Below are 18434 nucleotides of genomic sequence, written 5' to 3'. Positions count from 1 at the left end.
TTATTTATTCGGTTTCGGAGCACAGATGCAAAGCTCGCGTGCTCTTCGGCGGAGCATATCTCCCATTCCACCAACGAGCTATTCGCTGATGGCGGAGAATCGAATCAGACCACGCTCAGTCTCCTAGGAGAGGAGATCTCCCGCCTTTCGGAGCTTTTCCCGCTTTTGACTGACTTCCTCGCATCGATCAGCGGAGGTCGAAGACCACCTGGTGGTGGAAGCTGAGGCGGCTGGCTCTTCCCAGCTTCGCCTTCCAGGAATCACGAAGGTTAGATTCCCGCTGTTATATTACTCCCACCGTCATTCCCTCACAGGTAGTCGATTCTACGTGAAACATGTAGAGCTCCAGCCTTCTTTGGGGGCTCCAGCATCTGTGGAAGGCGGTAGAGAGTCGCTCGAGGCTGATCTGGACACTGTCATTCTTCCTCGTTGGGAATTAGCGTGGAACTCCCCCGAAGCTCTCATAGGCGGGTGCTCAATCGTCCTGATTGAACTCCCGTTCACTCTGTCGAGGCCGAAGCAAAAGGGGAATGCGATCCCTTCTTGTTGTGGAGTTGTGTTTCTGGTGGCAGGCTGCTATCATTAGGCTCTCGGAATAGACCTTAGCGAGTCGATTGGGATACAGTCACTCATGGAGGTACGGGAGTCTCTACCACTCCGAGCACACACACAGAAGTCCGAGGCAAGCTTTTTTCGAGAAGAAACAAGCAAAAGAAAAACAGTCCTCGATAAAGTTCGTCCGCTGTTGACGGGTGATTTCAGTCAGAGCTCGTCCAGGAAGCTGTACCTGCTTCTGTCTCGAGGATATCGGATTCGGAGCGAAAACCGATTAGAGGGCCCGGGAGCCTGTCGAGTCCAACATTCTGAGGTACAACTCTCGGCCTCACAGCAGACAGCTGACAAACTTTGACCTGACGTCGAGCCGCATTCATGCCGGCTGAGAGGAGCTGTCATAGATCAAGTCTCATCTGACAGATTCTTCATGTAAAACGCAACCTGTCGGAGCAATAAGCAGAATACCGCATTTTTTTCTGATGGATGCCCGTCTTGGAAAAGAAGCATCCCTTCGATGGAAGGTACCCTACGGAAAGAATGGAAAATAAGGCACCCCTCCCAAACGAGAGCCTCCCTGGTTGAGTCCAGCACCGAAACGTTTGTCCAATGCATGCTTTCAATGCATATGCATTCCGATAGGATTCGCTCTGCAATTATGTATTTTCGCCGATTTTCCGGATCTGGTGACTTAATTCCGTCGAGTTGCCGAATCCTTCCCGGAATCCGCCGACGGGAGCACGGCAGCCGCTGATAATCTTCACGGATACACCGGACACTCCCACAGCCGAATTAATGAATTGAGACCTCTCCAGAGAAGTGCTCTTCGAAGACAAATTTTCCAACTCGGCTCACCCGCTGTCCGGATAAGGAGCTGTCTCCGCCCGTCTCGCCATTGAGAACTCAGATACCTTTTGTTCCGGTTTTTGAATAATTAAAAATGTCCACGACTTGGATTCCAGAATCAATTTTTCCATCAGATCCTGCATGTAGGTCCCCGCTTTCACTCCGAACGCTCGCAGGGCGAGCGAGATCGTCGAGCCAATAAACTCGGGACCGGTCTCTCTCCGTGTCTCAGAGACAACGTTACAAAGTTCTGGTCAGACGCTTATGTGTATCTCCATCTGTCCCGAAAACAAACATCGTAAAGAGGAGATGTACATCTGATATTTTCTGTATACATCAAAACATGTTTCTTTTTCGTGTCATATACTCGAAGAGCTACAAGTTTCGGAATTTATGACACGGATCATATGTTTACAGGGATATCACAGAGCAATATTATTTTCAGGATTCTTGCCGCATGCTGCGTATCTCCGTTCTAGCTCGCTGTTCCGGATCCCGTAGGTGAAGTAAATTATACTTCCTGAAAAGTGAGAAAGGAGATGTTAGAGACGACTTTTAAGGTCGGGAAAGCTAATCTGCAATTATCTCCACACAAGGGGATAGAGCTCGTTAAAATCGGCGACCAGGGCGGCTCACAGTGGCCATGGTGTCGGCGCCGTCGAGCCTACCACCGCGACCTGTCGGGCAGGGCATGGAAGTTTGAACAAACGCGCCGGGGATCAATGGGAAGGATTACGGTTAAGTGAAGCTCCGAGATCGAAGCCGAATATTGCTATTGGCTGAATCGGCGGTTTGCAAAGCGTACAAACAGCTCCTTCCGACGCCTGTGGGAAGCGTCCGATCGATGTCTCGAACTTGTTCGAGACTTTCTGGTTTCTGCATATTTTCCGTTCAAGCACCGCGATGGATTCTTCCGGTCGATTTAATATCGACTCCGGGAGCCCAGTTTTGGCCGAGGAACACGGCCAGTAAGTTTCGGGAAACATACTTCAGAATCCCTTGATCTCGCCGATGCTCCAATTTCCCGGAGTAGAGAAACGCAAAAAAAAGTTCACTCTTTCTTTGGGAAAGGAGAACGTTCCTCGACTTTCACAGAGCCGTGACGATGGTCAGGTCGTCCGTAGATCTTCGAGGAATGGTAGGGAATGCCACCCATGGGCATTCTATAGTCGGACGACTTCCGACCCGGGAGCCGAGACTTCCGCCGACGGCAGCTGAAATCGTTGCTTTCAATAGCCCCCGAAGTCGTTTTTGACTTGTGCTGTTGCGTGGCGAATTCTCCCGGGGTCGCGTAACAATGTCCGGGGCATCGCAAAGCACTTTCGAAAATTGTATCGTGTACCCAAAACCGCTGGTTGTTTCGCGAATTGTCATTGGCCCCACGAAATCGGTGATTGCGACCCGTCGTAGCCCCGAAAATTGTTGAAGCCTCCATCGAGTGAATTTTTCCGCGAGACCTTCCCACGAGGAGCACCGCCCGACGACCACTCAGCTGAGTGAGTCGAAAAAGTGCAACAAAGAGCTGATCTGTTTCTACGAAAGAGTATAGGAGACGTCCTAATTGAGATAATTTCTTCATTTGTTGGTTTCACTCGTGGATGATAAATGTGCCGGATGGTCTGATTGATGATACTTATAGACACACTGATGCGAGCCCGGCTCGCTGCTTCACCCGGATCACCCGCTTCCCGAATGTAGAAAGCTCTTCGGGAGAAAATGGAATCGAGGCCAATAGTAGAATTCATCCTCTGATATTCGTCAGGAGAAAAAACGTCGCACCAGAGGTCCATGAGCTCTGCGAACGGCTACACCGGGGCACCCTCAGGTCTCCTCAATTCCCTAGGAAGTTCGAGGCGAGAGGAACGGTTCAGGAGTTCTGTTGTGTCTGAATGTAAGGGCGAGGAAGGATCAGGTGGAAAGTTTTCTGAGGAATGTTTGCGGAATCGTAACCTAAGCAGCGGAGATCCGGTAGAACTTCGGGAGTCGCGAGAGAGATGATCAAACATCTACTCTTCGGTCATGAGAAATTCGACTAGCGAAACATGCAGTTCCTCTTTGGAAAACACTCGAACTCTGCTAGGGGAACGTCGCCTCATCCGGCTGCCAGACTCGAACCTCCCTCCGACTCCCCCGGTGCAAGGAGCGTGTGTTGAGCTCTGTCATTCAAGTTCTCCTAGTCGTTCGGAGACAGCGATTGGCTCGGAGATCGAATGACTCCGCAGCCATACAACGGATCGTATTGGATATAGACAAGCGTTCGATCAAGATTTTGGGGGAGTCCGCGAGGGAAGCATTGGGATAAGCTCTCCTTGATGTTCTCTTCCTGTTTCCATGATCACAGCCCCGTCGCTGAAAATCGAGTTGTGGATTTCTATTCTCGTCTCCTCAAGTCTCTTGTGATCTGCTGTCTTTAACCGAATGCCACAGGGCCGAAACGATTTACATCCACGCTGACTGAGTGAGTCTAGAATGTAAACTGACGGAGAAGTTCGACGACTGTTTCCTCGGGCGCTGGGGCAACTCGACAATCTTGCCCTCGAATCGGGGGTACCCGTGGGCTACCGATCGTGCTCGAGAGAAGCTCCGAGCTACAGTATCCTCTCGGAACATGCTCCGAAAAGAAGAGATCTGACATTCCTGATTTCCTCCGAGAAAGAGGCGAGAGGTTTTCCACAGGCGAATGTGCCGAGGCTTCCATGGAAGAAACTACAAGGACTTAATATTCGACCGATGAGAAATTCGTGCGTTAGTAGCCAGTCAGCCGCGAATTACCGGCGGCGGGGTCAGGGCAGCCCGTGTCCCCCAATCTGTAAGTTCCTACAGCGGCAACGAAACTCAGCCAAGACGAGAGGAATGATTGGGAATGTTCATCACCTTGTGGGATTGTGGAAGAGAGAGATGGATACGGAATGAATGAGCACTACTCATATGAGAGTTCCGACAGATGTGCGATCGACGACTCGAAATACGATACGCACTCTCACACCCCCTCGATGGTTTCCCCCCATGTATATGCGAGCGCCCCCTTGGGTCCACCACATTTGTTCCCGATCAATCAGATTCTCATCAGGCCATCAGAATGCTGCCAGCCGTCAAGTAAGCGCTTTCACTGCCGCAGGCGGGACACATTCAGCGAATCTGCATGGCTAGACAAATCGGAACGACGCATCGACAGGGGCGCAGACCGGGGTCGAACAAGCAAAAAAGGAACCGTCGGGAATATGCTCGTGCGAGCAGTTTTTCGCGGGAGAACTACCAATGAGCAAGAGTTGCTCGCACCAGGTGATTGAGAGTTTTTCTTTTCATGTCTGGATAAGGTCAGCCCTTGGTTGATTGATGGACGTGGAGTCTAGGAATGTGTTTACAGGACCAATTCGGCGGGATCCCTGGAGCATCCCGACTTCGCGACGTCAGGACGATACATCATATGTCGGATGACTCGACGAGCTCTAGTTTGTCCGATGTAGGCCGGATGATATCCGATCGAACACCACTAGGAGCCTATTTCGTGTAACAGCTGACTGCCTCGCCTTTTCCCTTCTCGGCACTTTTCGACAGGTCATCGATGATCGAGCGAAAGAAGGATTGTACGCTCCCACGAGAGTCACTCCAACAGAACTTTCATGCCACAGAACGTCCTGGAGACCTCGACAAGGGACGTATCTTCAGGAAAAAAATAGGACCCTCTGGACCCTGGGTTTTGCTCCCGGCTCCTCCTCGACAGGGGAAGGCTCTTGGATGGCTAGTTGTGGGAAATCCTTGCACGACCGTGAACGAATTCCGCCTCACGACCTCACTGTCGATAAGAAGGGACGCAAATCCAGACAGAAGGAGTTCAGGCGACGCGTTCTGGAGAAATCTGAACGTATCGGATTCCAGCTACCATAGAGACAGAATGATTAATGATCACGTCGCATCGGGAGCCCGCTCGGATGATAAATTTTGATTGGAATGCTTTTTTCTATCTGGACCCCAACTTTCGACTGCAGCATTAACTAAGATTGGTGATGATCTATTAATGCTCCAGACTCGAGCCTGGATCCATAGATAGTCTGGAATTCATGGGTTCACTCGAAAGCCATGAGGGTCAATCGGAAACTCGAACGACCAAGCTCGACCGATTTTGGGGGGTCCAAGTGTCCAAAATGGTTACCCGCTCGTATACATTAGCATTACGGCTGAACATTTTGGGGGACCCTTGGGACCCCCCTCCCCCCTGAGTACGCTGCTAGGCAGGCAAGCAGAACACCGACGCGCTGGTATCTACCGCGGGTCACGCCGACAGATTTTGACGCGATGACATGGCATGCCGAAGTGTTGCCCTGGCAATGATTTGGAATTTTCCGCTCTGCTGAGCGTGGTCGACCAAGATGCCGCCCCCCAACTACAATTTCGTTCCTCGGGGCGACACGTTTTTCTATTGAATGCGAAAGACCGAGCATTGCGGCTCTGAAATTCTCCGATAGAGTGCCGCCCAGGGCGTAGATCTACTCACCTATCAGCAACCAGACAATGAGTCGTACCCATGTTATTCCGGGTAGCGTGCTCATCAACACACAATTCACCATGATGCTGACGACCGCCATCCACGGCATCAAAGGCATCTGCAACGAACAAGATAGCGATAAATGAAGATTTCGACGGGAGCCCCAGATGGAATAAAATCTAGGAGACGCAGTAGTTCATCATCGGAACTCACCCTGTACGTCTGGCATGGGTCAGGAACTTCCTCGAGCGCGGAAAGTAACGAAGTAAGAACCAGGATCAGTGTTCCAGCGGTGATCTGACTGAGGTAGGTTGGATCGTTCCAGAGACCCTGAGACATGGGAAATTGCCTATTATTTTTATTCAGCCTGAACATATCCTTCCGGAACTCGGCGCTCATCGGCAGTGAGCTTTGTTCGTCGCAATCGAATCACCGTTGGGTATTCTTCCCCACGAGCCCCATTTCCACTGAAGTTTCGTGCCAGAAAGTAAGCGGACTCCCACTGTACCCCTCACGCTGATGTCATATAAGAATCCATTTCTCACTGCGTGTCTCTGACTCAGGCAGCCCAAGAGTCGTTGTCTCTCCGAACGCAAGGCAACGGTCCGTACACGTGTTTTTATCGCATATTCCGGAACGTTCACCGGCCCGCTCGACCGAACGCGACGGGCCACACCGCTAGTCAGTAGGATCCCAGTTTGCGGAATCTGTGTTCTCGGTAGACGAATAGCTTATCTCGCCTGAGGATAGAGACGTGCATTCTCGTGGAAAGAGGAAAAAATATCGAGGGACACGTTTGTTGGCGCGCTGTTGCGGAAAACGGAGTCCAGTCTGTTGCTCCCACCCAATGACTTCTCGAGAGGGGGGATAACAGCTCGCACGGCGGCCGCGAGAAGAAGCTATTTTCCAGGTACGCCGGCGCTGTCCGGAAATATATTTCCGGGAGCCAATCTCTTTTCCCATTCTTACACCTGCGCTCAACCCGCCACCCGCTCTCGTATGACCCTGTCCTCACCTGAACCGCGAAGGAGAGGATGAAACTCAACGCGATTATTAGGGCCAAGTTCAGGTAGACGAATGCTCGTTGTCCGATAAACGGAGGTCTGACGCGATTGAGCCGAGGAAAACGCCTGAACTCCAGGCTAACGTCGCCTGTCTGAAAGAAATATGAATGTTGAAATTCGACATCGAGTTGCTGTGAAATTTTCCGAGTGGAGAAATCGCGAGACCGGCAAGGATCAATCAAAACTGTTCTGAACCCGCAGAAGTTATTTGGCCTTCCGCTCAGGGCGGAACTCACCCCACAGTAGCGATATACGACCAGACCACAGGTGACCATCATATAGGCCATGAGAGTCCCGATCGAAAGCATGTCGACGATGGTTTCAATGTTGAAAAAAACCGCGATCGTGGTGGAGACGCACGCGAAAATCAACATGGAATATTGCGGGACCTGGAGCCAATGAAAACTTCGAACGTAGCCCATGAGTGACCCGTCGGCTACCGTGGGACTGAACGAGTCAGAGAAGACCATGGTGAGTGATAGTCGAAGCCACAGTTCGTTCGCTGTGATATCGCACATACGATTGCTGTACATCCAATACATATGTGTTTACCTGCGTCCTTTTCGAGATAACGGCGAACAATGGGCATAGGAGTCCGTCCTCAGCCATCGAGTAGGCCGCCCGCACAATCGTGTACAATGTCACGACAGATACCGTTGTCATACCGCACATAGCTCCTATCGTTACAAGATACTTAGCCCAGTAGACTTCATTGTGCTGCATGGCATCCGGAAATCCTGCAAAGGTAAGACTCAATATAGACACAGGTCGCTATCGCAGGGATCTCCTTTCCCGTTAGACGAAGTGCGTTCGATTCCCGGCCTGAATTCCTGTGTCGCGGTCTCGCTGCCCAGCGTTGCTCCGGCTGGAACAAATTCTCAAAGAATATGCAGAGATTCGAAACCGCCCCTAGATCTCAATGATGATATCTCCCGAACGTTCGGTTCTTTCCTTGGGAAATCTCGTCCTGACTATTTGCTCGAGGAACATTAATTCACCTCCTTTCGCGAGGTTCGCGATCGGACGCAAATGCACACTTGTCGGACAGGCCCGTCACTTCGAATGAACCCTCCAGTTCCTGCGAGTCCCCTTCGGAGGTCCGGCCGTAATGATGAGCTTTCGCGCCTCGCTTCTGTCGACGAGAACCCCTCGACCTCCGTCTCACTCACATAAGACAGTGTAATGATGATTATCTATTCCTCAGGATTTCATTTGAGCAGAGCTCTTCCTCGACGTTTCTAGGAAGACGCCTAACCTAGAATTTCTGTACGACGGCAGTCTCATCCTGACTCGAACCGAGTTCCAGGAGTAATCCAGCTTCAGAAACGGAATACCCGTAGTCCCTAGATGGCAGAGTGCTTTTGACGTTTGGCCAATGCTTGGTGGGGAATGTCGACAACGTCGGAGGACGGAGCAAATAGTACCTACGTAGGCGCCAGTCAGAGTAAACTCCTTCGCGACACTGAATATCCATCCGAAAGCAGCTCTAAGGAGCTTCCTCCGCTTCCATCCGTGGACATGTCCTCGCTGCGCGGCATGTCGCGAGTCGGACGAAAATACATTCACATCTATTTCCTCGGGCTAAGATGAACGATCCCGTCTCGCATTCCTCGTGTTACGACTGCACATCCCGCGAAATAACAATAAACGATCCATCTGCTCGGGATCTCATTCTCGATAGTAGCACGGATGACCCTCGTGATCATGTAGAACGAGGACGGCTCTTTGTCGTTGACGAGAGGGGAGTGCTCAATTCAGCTGCGATAATCGAATGCGACTAGGAAGAGGTACTTTCAATCAAGGATTCCGGCGTGACAATGGACTCTTCTCCATGAGAACGAATCGAGCTGCTAAGAAATTACCGTCGTTTTGGCTGATTTGTGTCCAATTTCTTAGCAGAGTCAAACACGCCGCCACAGCCGTGTAGAGCACCGTCACGGTCATCATGGCAACAATCGTGGCGATTGGCATTGAGCGCCGTGGATCTTTGGCCTCTTCACCAGCAGCCGAAATTGCGTCGAAGCCTCCGTACGAGAAGAAACACATCGAGGCCGCACTGAAAACCCCTTGCCAGCCTTTTGGGAAAAAACCGCCTGGAAAAAAAATCAATTACTGCTTCGGAGGCTCCTTCGCCGATGCTGCCGTCTCGGAGACTTCGTCCAATCATGCTACGAATTTTTTGAACTCATATCGGGCTTCCGCTCGAATCCGTGCTCTTCCCTCACTAGAGGGAAAAATAGCGTATCGAAAACGTCGAGTCGTATTATACGAATACGATGGACGTGATCGAGCGGCGTTGCGAAGTTCGGCTAATATGTTCTGCAGAGTATAAGTCCCGCGTCCAGACGGTATCACAGGCGTCGCAGGTTAATCAAAGGCCTCGCTAAGGCCCCGCCAGAGAAGGTCAAGCCGGCGTTTATTCATCGTCTGCTCTGGAATGAATAGTCGAGTGGCGACAATGCGTGTTGAACCGCAACGTACAAGTCCGCTCATTAATATTTATTACGTCCGGTATCTTCCGTGTTTTCTCCTGCGACTCCCCAAACGAACGAGAACGAGTCTTTGCGACGAGCGCTCCGGAACCGACGAATTTCGTCAGCAGACTTCTTCGATGCCAAAGATTGTCTGGGGAACCCGATTCCTTGGCAACAGATCAGATCAAATTCACCGGCATCTGGTTCGGCTTTCGTCTAGGAATATACGTATGTGTACGTAGGACTTCTAGCGCGCGCATTCCCTCGGAACTGACTGATTCGACGAAACGGAGCTGGGAGTTTTCGTGCTTCACTTCTGGCTATGCCAAGCATAAAATGGCGTGCGGGAGAAGCATATCACGACCGGACATGTCGAAATAAGTGAGCAAACGGATTTTGTTAGAGAGGAGAGTTTACGTAAACGACGGCGCATTGGGAAACGAGTCAACGCGCTGGAAGAGCCAACCCAGTCACGCTTCCCCTGTTTGCGATATTTCCGCCGATGGGAAGCGCAGGTTGCGCCGGTGTGGAGTAGTGCTCTCGCCGGGAAAACTCACCGTCCGGTGTCATGCACTCGAGTGCCCAAGGAAACGCATTCTACGGAACGATGAGGGGCCGTGTCGCCCAACAGGACGATTCGCTAATTCTGAAACGTTCTCACCCCCAACCATCCAATGCCATGGGGAGTCGGTGGGAGTTTCCCACCGTGGACGACCGATACCGCTCGAGCTCGGATCCCCAGCCTGAGCGACATTTAGCGAGAAGAAATCTGGGACAAGTTGAAGAGCTCCGGAAGCAACGGCTCTTCGCAAGCGTAATCTATTACCGTGGGACGTTATGACAGTTTTCTCTGTAGTTTTCGCCGGCGGCGGCTTTGAGCCCTGAACACCCACGCGCTCTGTCCAACATCGAGCAGGTCTATCTGTCTGTCACTTAGTTCTCTTGTCGCCTCCGTGCCGCTGTTCTGGTTGTATCCTAAGCTCTCCCAGGACGGAACAATTCATTTCGATCCTGGATCTAAGCCGGGGATAGAGTGAGCTTGCGAGAGAAACAGCTAGCGACACGTTCCCTGTTATTCAAGCTCAGGAGAGCTAATCCCTGTTTTCCACTCTGGCCCTCGGGAATTCCTCGAGAGTCCCAGCTGGAGCCGGGATTCGCGGCAAACAAGAATCTCGTAGTGTTTTGGGTAGGATACCAAGAGCCGGGAACTAGGAGCTCCGTAACGTCATCTATTGCCTTGTTTGAAAAGAGCCTTAAAACTCACAAGTGGCTCGACTGTTTTCCAACTCACCGGTACTTGCGTTCGTCCAATTCCTGACGTCGCCCTTCCAAATCCCAATCGCCACGATCATGAGGAGCATTCCGATGTTGATCGCGCACAGTACGTTTCCCACGGATGAAGTTCCGGACGTGCCCAGCAGGAGTATGACGACGAACACTAACATAATGGCGATCGCCAACAGACGAGGTTCCGTGTTGAAGTACGAATGCTCGACATCCGTTGTCAGTGTACCGATGTTGGAGATGATGAACTTCGAAATGGCTCCGTTCATGAGTGAATCTAAAAATCGGAGAATCCGAGGATCCAATGAGAATAACAGGATAACCCAACGAACTACATATGTTCATCTAGTAGGGCTATTATTAGTCATATTGGTCGTCCACGGCTCCAACGTTCGGACAGGGAACCCAGACCGAGAAAACTTGCTATCATCGGAGATCTGGGCCGTTGACCGTCGCTGAGAATCGCAGCGAACGCCCAAGAGAGCCGTTATTCCGGAGGATACAAGGGTCGGTACAGAGTCGGGATTCCGAGGGAGCGATTGGAAGTCCGAACGAGCTTTTGCAAAATGCTACAATCTCCTCTGCATTGTGTTCGCTCACTCGGCGCCGTCCCACAGTTCTGATTTGCATCCAAACAAACTAGAACCAGCGCTCACTGAGTAGGCGGTCGGGACGGAAAGATGAACGGGCGCAAGAGCAGGGACCTCCCATTGCGTTCAAGCTTTTGTTCGTTACGAGTAATTTGCTGTCCCAAGCTCTCCGTTCCATCTTTGGCTTCCATTGTTTTTCCCTCTGTACTCGAAGGCCATCGACGATCTCATCAATGAATCTCATAGGCCCGTCGACCGGTGGAACTCGCGGGAGCAGCTCGCATCAGACCTCGATATTCATCACTTTCCCACTAATTATTAGAGCGGACGGATCTTAATCACGACTTCTGTTTCCCACTGAGAGACCGGAACGGAACGGAGAAGTACGAGACAGAGTCGCAGACCCGAGAAAGGAGTCCGCTCCTAAAGTTCTGTAGGTGCTTCTCTAGAGGAAAAGCCCCTAACCCGGTGGCTCGGGCACGAGCGCCAGATCTATTGTTGGAGCATAGTCAGAGTCCGGGGAAACGGGGATGGAACAAGCTCGAGAGAACAATCGAGGACGTTCCCCGCCACTGAGAACGACGGAGAGAGCAGCGCTTCGAACGAGAAGTGCATGCGCTTTCTGTGGTGCGAGAATTCTGCCCTTTCAGACACAGCGGCCCAAAACTCGTATGACTTTTTCAATTTTTTTTCTTCCAACGCTCCGTCGTTCGGTGCCTCTCATCCCGTTCCCCAGGCGTCAATATCTCGGAACCCTATGAATGATTCAGAGATGAATTTCAATTCAGAGAGACTTGACAACTGATGCTCGTGTTCTCCTCGAGAGGAAGAGAATCACTCCGTAAAGACAAAACGTATTCGGCGCTCGGGAAACCGCCGACCGTACTCGTAACAGACTGGGAACTGTTCTGTTGAACGTTCGCAGAAGTAATATGTCTCGACGAAACCATAAGAAAATAAAAGAGAAAGGCCATGAGACCGGCGTGGATACGTGTCAGCAGGTGGGAATTTCGACACTTTCAAGTTTATGGTCCTAGAAAACATGCGTTCGCACGCTCCAAATCCCACCTACGGTGCAAATAGGGACGGAAGATCACGGAGTGCTTACGACAGCAGGTTCATTTTATAGGCCGCAGTTTTTCTGAACGTGGGATCTAAATTCTAAATCCATTCAAAGCTCACCGCAGGAGTACCCATGCCCGGAGCTCCGTCAGAGGAATTATCGTTCGTGCGGGGCGAGATGTTCTGTCACATCGGTATGCGTTGAATAAATCGCTGCTTACTTCCCGGAACATCTATTCCAAGGGGATAACAGCCGCGGCTCCCAAGACCAGCCGGCTCGGCGAGGGTATCGCGTCGAGTTCCCGAGTATGAAGATTCCAGAGGACGAGCCCGCCGGGAGACGATCGGCGAGGAAAATATATTGAAGCCGCGCGCAAATGATTCGTATGATCTCCATGGGCTCCGCGAACGAACATCGTGTCTTGGCTGAGTCGCCGCGACCTGCACGAGTCTAGCCGTGAAACGAGATGGAACATATCGTGGGCTCCTAGGCTCGAAAGGCGCACGCGAGCGAAATTCAGATGGGAGCTAGACTACCTACAATTCGGTGATCCAGAAACTCCGTCGAAAGTATGAAAAGCGCAAGCGTCTACTCGGGAGGAAAATGCTCAGAGACGAGCGAACAAATGTTGCAACCTGGAAGCTGGACCGATGCGGCAAAACTCTGGAAAAACAACATCGACTCAAAGAAGGCTCAAGGAAAGGGGATTAGAAGTTGTGAGAGAAATAAGTCTGGCTTCGACTCGCTCCGAGTGAGTTATGGAAGCTGTTAGATAGGCATTTCTACACGCTGCCCTCCAGAAGTAGTAACACGATCGTTGCATTATTGATGCGTCATGGGGAGCGGCAACATCTGCATTTTCCAAAAGAGATAAGCGAACGGATATTCTCACGAGGCCGCCGACACGTAACGTGTAAATAAACTCCCGAGCAGACGCGAGCTTTGTTCGTGGATTCTACGCTACTAGCAAAGCCTGAATCAGAGATTGGTCCGTAGGCGTTTTCGCGACGTCACAACGGAATGTCTACGCGGCCTCGCGTGGCCGTGGCGAGGCCTGGAGCGACTCTGTCTCGACTAGAGCGACTCGAGCGTGGCCCGAGTCGCACACAATTTCCGATCTCCAAGGAATGACCGACCTCTGCCAGAAGCGGCCGCGTCCACTTACCTATGTAGGCGCCACAAGCCTGAATAACAGCGGATATCGCTAATGTATTCTCTAGAATGACATTCCAGCCGACGATAAAGGCAAGGAACTCCCCCATACTGAAGTAGACGTACGAGTACGCCGAGCCCGCACGAGGGAAACGAACACCGAACTCTGCGTAGGCCAGCGCTGCGAGCATCGATGCAATGCCTGAAAACGACAAAGCTTATTTGCAGAGCGTTCAAGGAAGCGGTGAGCGAGCAAGATTGAATTGAGATGGAGTTGCCGAGCCCGACTCCGTGAGATCACGCTCGAGTCCAGAGAGTTTCAATTTGCAATCAATGGAATTTTATGCGGAGCGAACAGCTTTCTGGGTTCGACCGGGATATGGGGCGACTCCGTATGGTTAGAATTATAATTTCAGCACCCCCCCTTTCCGCCTCCGTCATCTTTGGTTTACGATGACCGCGTAAAAAAGCTCGAAAAGTTTTCTGACGCCGGCATCGAAGATTTAGAGCCGCGAAAATACTCTCAATCTAGTCCGGGGGCGATGCTGTCGATAACGTGTCGATGCCGGAGCGGTCTCCCGATTCTCCGTCGACCTCAAGATAGATCCAGCAGTGAGCGAGCGGAGGGAGTGAGTTGAATATTCCCTATTGCGCTAAGCGAGAGGCACCTTCACGAGTGACGAGACCGTTCCGTATCAGCGCTGCCGGCGGAGCATAGGTAAATTCCAAGCTCGATTCCTTGACGCGATTGGCAATGGCAGGAAACACGTCGTTCCGCACGGCGCTGCGGGACAACGTCGAGTCGGGTCTTCATTGCGGAAGGTACGCGCGCGGGACGTAAGCGGATTTATTTATTTTTCCTTCTCGAGGCGACTCCGAGCCGAGGCAGGAACACGGAAGTTTTCGGCGGTTGATTCCAAAATAGAAACCGTTACATTCGACATCGAATTGATCGAACTGTATCGCGTTCTTTTCCTCGCCCGATATCCCATCATCGAAGCGGGTCGAGAGGGAGCAACCGAGAAAACACTGCTTTGCCAACTTGGAGCTCTTCGCTGCTGCTTTGAGCGGCGGGCTGGCCCGCTCGCCTGCTCGGTCGGTCGGTCGGTCGACCGGCAGCCATCGGGGTCGTTCGAAAGATCGAGAGTGTCGCAAGCCGCGACTCAAATACGACGGAAATCTTTCACTGATGCTCCGGCATTGTGTTGCGAAGACGGATAGCTCGGATGCCGTCTTGTCAAAAGCCCTCCTTTTCACTGTCAGACAAGTTCTCCGACTCTCGAATTTTGTTGACAGCTTTCGCAGGGTGCTTATCGCCGTTCTGCGGTCGGGGCACGACCCCGACTACTCGAGACAATTCCGCTCGGCTGAACGTCGGTAAACACAAAAAATCTCTGAGACAACATGCAACTCCCAGGCGCCGATGCGCCTCAGGATGAATGCAGCTGGATCCGCGTGCCGATACCGTGCCGCGACGGCTGCCGTTTTGTGCTTCTCGCGTCGCTCTGATACAGTCGTCAGCGAGACGATACAATGAAGCAGCTGAGCACACGAGCGTTAGAATCTCGGAAATGGCGCATGCAATTTCATTTTAACGAGTGATAAAAGCCGGAAGAATAAATTTTGCCGCGGGGAATCTGAATCATGCCAGAATGAATGCGATCGTCTCCACTCAGATCCAATCGGTTACGACTGAACTTTGTGAGGGAGTCTTCGTTTACAGCTCCCGGACATTGAATTTCCTTGGCAGTTTGGTCTCCGAGCGCTACTTGGTTTGTTCGCTTCTTGCCATCGGATGATTTCTCAGAATTTGTGAAGGACTTTGGGAACGACATCTGTTCCGGGGCCGTTCGCCCGAATTGGCAATTTACAACTCCCAGAGCGACAGGGGTTCATGGAACAACGTACGCGCCGAGAAAGAATACGTTCTCCGACCCTGGGAGGCTGCACAGCGATAAGGGTTCCTTTTTTTCGGGCGAATAGGGCGAAATTATCCAGGGGCTTGACAAGGGCCTACCGATTCCAGCACGCATGCGAAAGAGACACCTAGTCACCTATTACCACGCCTCTCCACTTTTCGATTCCGAGACATCGTCGATGTGGACTCGACCGAAAGTTCGTTTATGGACTGGTGTTCCTCTGTCGGAGCCTCTGAGGATTACCGACATCGATGTCGGGGAACTTCTTACCTGCGATCATATATGAGAGCACGCAGGCCGGACCAGCTTTTTTTGCGACCTCCGGGCTTATGACGTAAATACCGGAACCCATCATGTGTCCAATTCCGAGTAGAGTGATGTCCAGGGTCGAAAGGCAGCGTTTGAGGCGAGTCTGCAGCACGTCATCGCTTTCGGTGGCTCCTTTCCGTCGTCCCGTTCGATACAAGAATCGGTTGAAACTGGAATGGAGAAGAAGTTCCACGTAAGTACGATTCTTTGCGGGAGTTCTGAGTGCTGACAGGAATTCCGCCTCCATGACGAGTCCGACGATGTGCGCGTAGACAAAAAACCAAACGCGTGGAACCTTCCGAATCTCGTCCGCTTCGAAAGTTTCACATAGAGAATGGCTATGGCTTCAAAAGAGTAGCCGCCTCACGCGGGTTTTCGGTGCACGGAAAGTTCATCCAAGGCGATGTCCTGCGATTTCTCACGCGGGGCCCAGAAAGCAGTTAGTTCACTCGAAGCGTTTCATGTCTGCTAGACTCCGGGGTATTTTCCTCGACTTCATGGGCTCTCCCACCGATTGGGAAAAGATTCTCTGAGTCAGAAAGTTCTCGCCGAAACGAAGACGCTCATCAAAACTGATTTCCAGCGGCGAGTTCTCTTAGGGGAGAAGGGTGACGTCGCGTTCGAGTCGACTGCGAGAGCTTGACGCTGTCGATTTCCTCGCGCGATTCGCTCGGAGATCTCTCCGTAATTTGACTCTTAGCGGAATTGTTGTTTGTTTAGTCACAACCGACGCCCCTGACTTGCGCGATTCTAAAAACAAGCGAGTTCCGCTGTCACAGGGAAATCGTCGCGGCTGACGTAGAGAGCGAAATTCCTAAAATGCGGCATCCCTCTAGAGAAATCATCAGGACAGAGCACGGATTCGAGGAAACCAATTGTGTCACGCAGAAAAACTCGCCCATGGAACGTGTCGACAATGCACTATCAGGGCAAAGGCGCCTTGAGTCGGTCTGTCGGTCAGCGTACCAGACGTGACGGAATAGTTTCTTCTAATCAAGTTTGAGCTCGTTCAGCTGATTCTGATCAGCTCGTCTCGCGAGAAGAGCATCGCTTTGCTCGTTTCCGCGCGCGAGGAAGAACAACAGCATCAGCTCCGCGCGAGTCCGAGAGCTAAGTGGGTGAAAATCAGAGGGAACGATTTCTCTTCTCGCTCGCGCCCTCGTTCCCTTCGGCTGCACTCGGGTCAGAAACCAATTTTCGATGCGGTGGGCATTCAAGCGATCAGAGCCTCGGAGCAATCTCAATTTTCCGGAGGAACCTCCCTCGGCGTTTCGCCAGGGAAGCAAGTACGAACTATGGAAATCCGGAAACCGCTTCAAGCTTCAGACGACATCCATCTATACGAGTCAGCAAGCTCGTACCAGTTGTCGACTGAGACAGGGAAACTTCCTCAATCCGAGAGTTCCCAATCAAAATTTCCTACGAGACTCCGCTTTTTAAGGAGCTCGCTTCGAAATCATCTCCCAGGTGATTCATCTCAATTTCTCCTACAGCTGCTGCGACGGAGTTCGGAATGCGAGCGAGCGAAAGCCTACCGAGTGATTACGGCAGACAGTGAAGCGAGAAGCTAAAGACGGTCACGCAATACCACGCCCTCCGTTCCGGGGTCACGTCTTTCAGATTCGACCAGTTGCATATCGCATTAAGTCGCAGCCAGGCCGGCTTACCCATCTGGTTTTTATGGCGATTCCAGACTGCTTTCGGACACCGGCCGCGTCCTAATGTTTATGATCCCATTCTGTAAACTGCTTCATTTTAAGCCGACTCATCGAAAACGTTAGAATCGCCGAGCGCCGTATAGGAACCCGATCGCCGGCGCCCGTGAGCGTTTCGATCCTGAATGAGACGATATCGACTTCAAAGGGAGAACACTTCTCAACCTTTCGAGTTCTCGAATGCCTTTGGAATTCATAAGGGATGGTGAGGAGCAAAAGTAAATAGCGGTTCCTTTCGAAATCGGCCAAGCGATCGTTTGAGCTCGGGGTTTTGCAAAGACATCTTACGAAATTTTTCGCTTTATGCTCGGGAAAGCGCTGAAGTTTTATCCACTGGGCTCAGATTTATGGAGTTTTCTGGCGGCCCGCCCCCGACTCGGAGCAGAGGAAAGATTCTTGAAGATAGTGAACTCGAATACTCGGTCTGCCTCCTTTAGGGATCTTCCCGATCTTTTCCCGTCGCGAATGTTTCCTCGGGATTTGACATCAGACCCACTGCTCTCGAGGATCCCAGATCCCCAAGTCATTCTCCTTGGGGGAAACCGAGAGCTCGGAATCGCGATCCCAGGTCGAAAGTGGAATCACAGATGGTTTAATGCCTAGTATAAATTCATGCAAGGGGATGATACTCCCCGGAGAGTCGGAAGCTTACATAGATCGCTGGCGATATAAGTCAGTCTGGAGAGCTTCTGGTCCACTGGGTTCCTTCACGGAATCGGCGTTAGAGTCCGAAATTTTCTCACTCACAAAGTCACTCAGGCTGATTTCAGACATGCCACTGTCTACGGAAGATTTCCAGGGAAAAACTCTGACTGACGGCGTCGAGCCGAGCCTGCACAGCTCGGTAATCAGTATAGAACGCTGATGGGAGCGAGAACGGTCACAGATGTTTAGGTATCCTCTCCTGTATTTAACTCGACGAGCTTCAAGAGAAATGTGTCGAATTCCACATCTGACAGCAATCGGTTTCGGGGGAACTT

General features: G+C 51.6%; 1 protein-coding gene across 1 annotated transcript; it reads right to left on the bottom strand.

Moving 5' to 3' along the window:
• Positions 1–1820: 1820 nt before the first annotated feature.
• Positions 1821–18146, bottom strand: LOC100902006 (cationic amino acid transporter 4). Its single transcript, XM_003738701.2, has 11 exons — positions 18107–18146; positions 15701–15909; positions 13525–13713; positions 10714–10983; positions 8811–9041; positions 7501–7685; positions 7185–7337; positions 6900–7040; positions 6098–6214; positions 5894–6002; positions 1821–1918 (listed from the first exon to the last, which is right to left on the bottom strand). Exons 2-11 carry the CDS (start codon positions 15783–15785, stop codon positions 1821–1823), a joined length of 1578 nt encoding a protein of 525 aa, XP_003738749.2. The 5' UTR covers positions 15786–15909; positions 18107–18146.
• Between the last annotated feature and the right edge of the window lie 288 nt (positions 18147–18434).

Source organism: Galendromus occidentalis, unplaced genomic scaffold (assembly GCF_000255335.2).
Source record: "Galendromus occidentalis unplaced genomic scaffold, Mocc_1.1 scf7180000076295, whole genome shotgun sequence".
Lineage (NCBI taxonomy): Eukaryota > Metazoa > Arthropoda > Arachnida > Mesostigmata > Phytoseiidae > Galendromus > Galendromus occidentalis.
The sequence above is the reverse complement of the archived record's forward strand: the minus strand, read 5'-3'. Positions and strand labels throughout refer to the sequence as shown.

What these genes read in the sequence shown, in the direction of transcription:
- LOC100902006 (XM_003738701.2), bottom strand. Translation starts at nt 15,785, where the DNA reads ATGATGGGTTCCGGTATTTACGTCATAAGCCCGGAGGTCGCAAAAAAA. An exon ending in TTATCTCGAAAAGGACGCAG is followed by an intron (nt 7,338 to 7,500) that starts GTAAACACATAT and finishes CATTGGCTCCAG; the next exon opens with GTCCCGCAATATTCCATGTT. An exon ending in ACCCATGCCAGACGTACAGG is followed by an intron (nt 6,003 to 6,097) that starts GTGAGTTCCGAT and finishes TGTTCGTTGCAG; the next exon opens with ATGCCTTTGATGCCGTGGAT.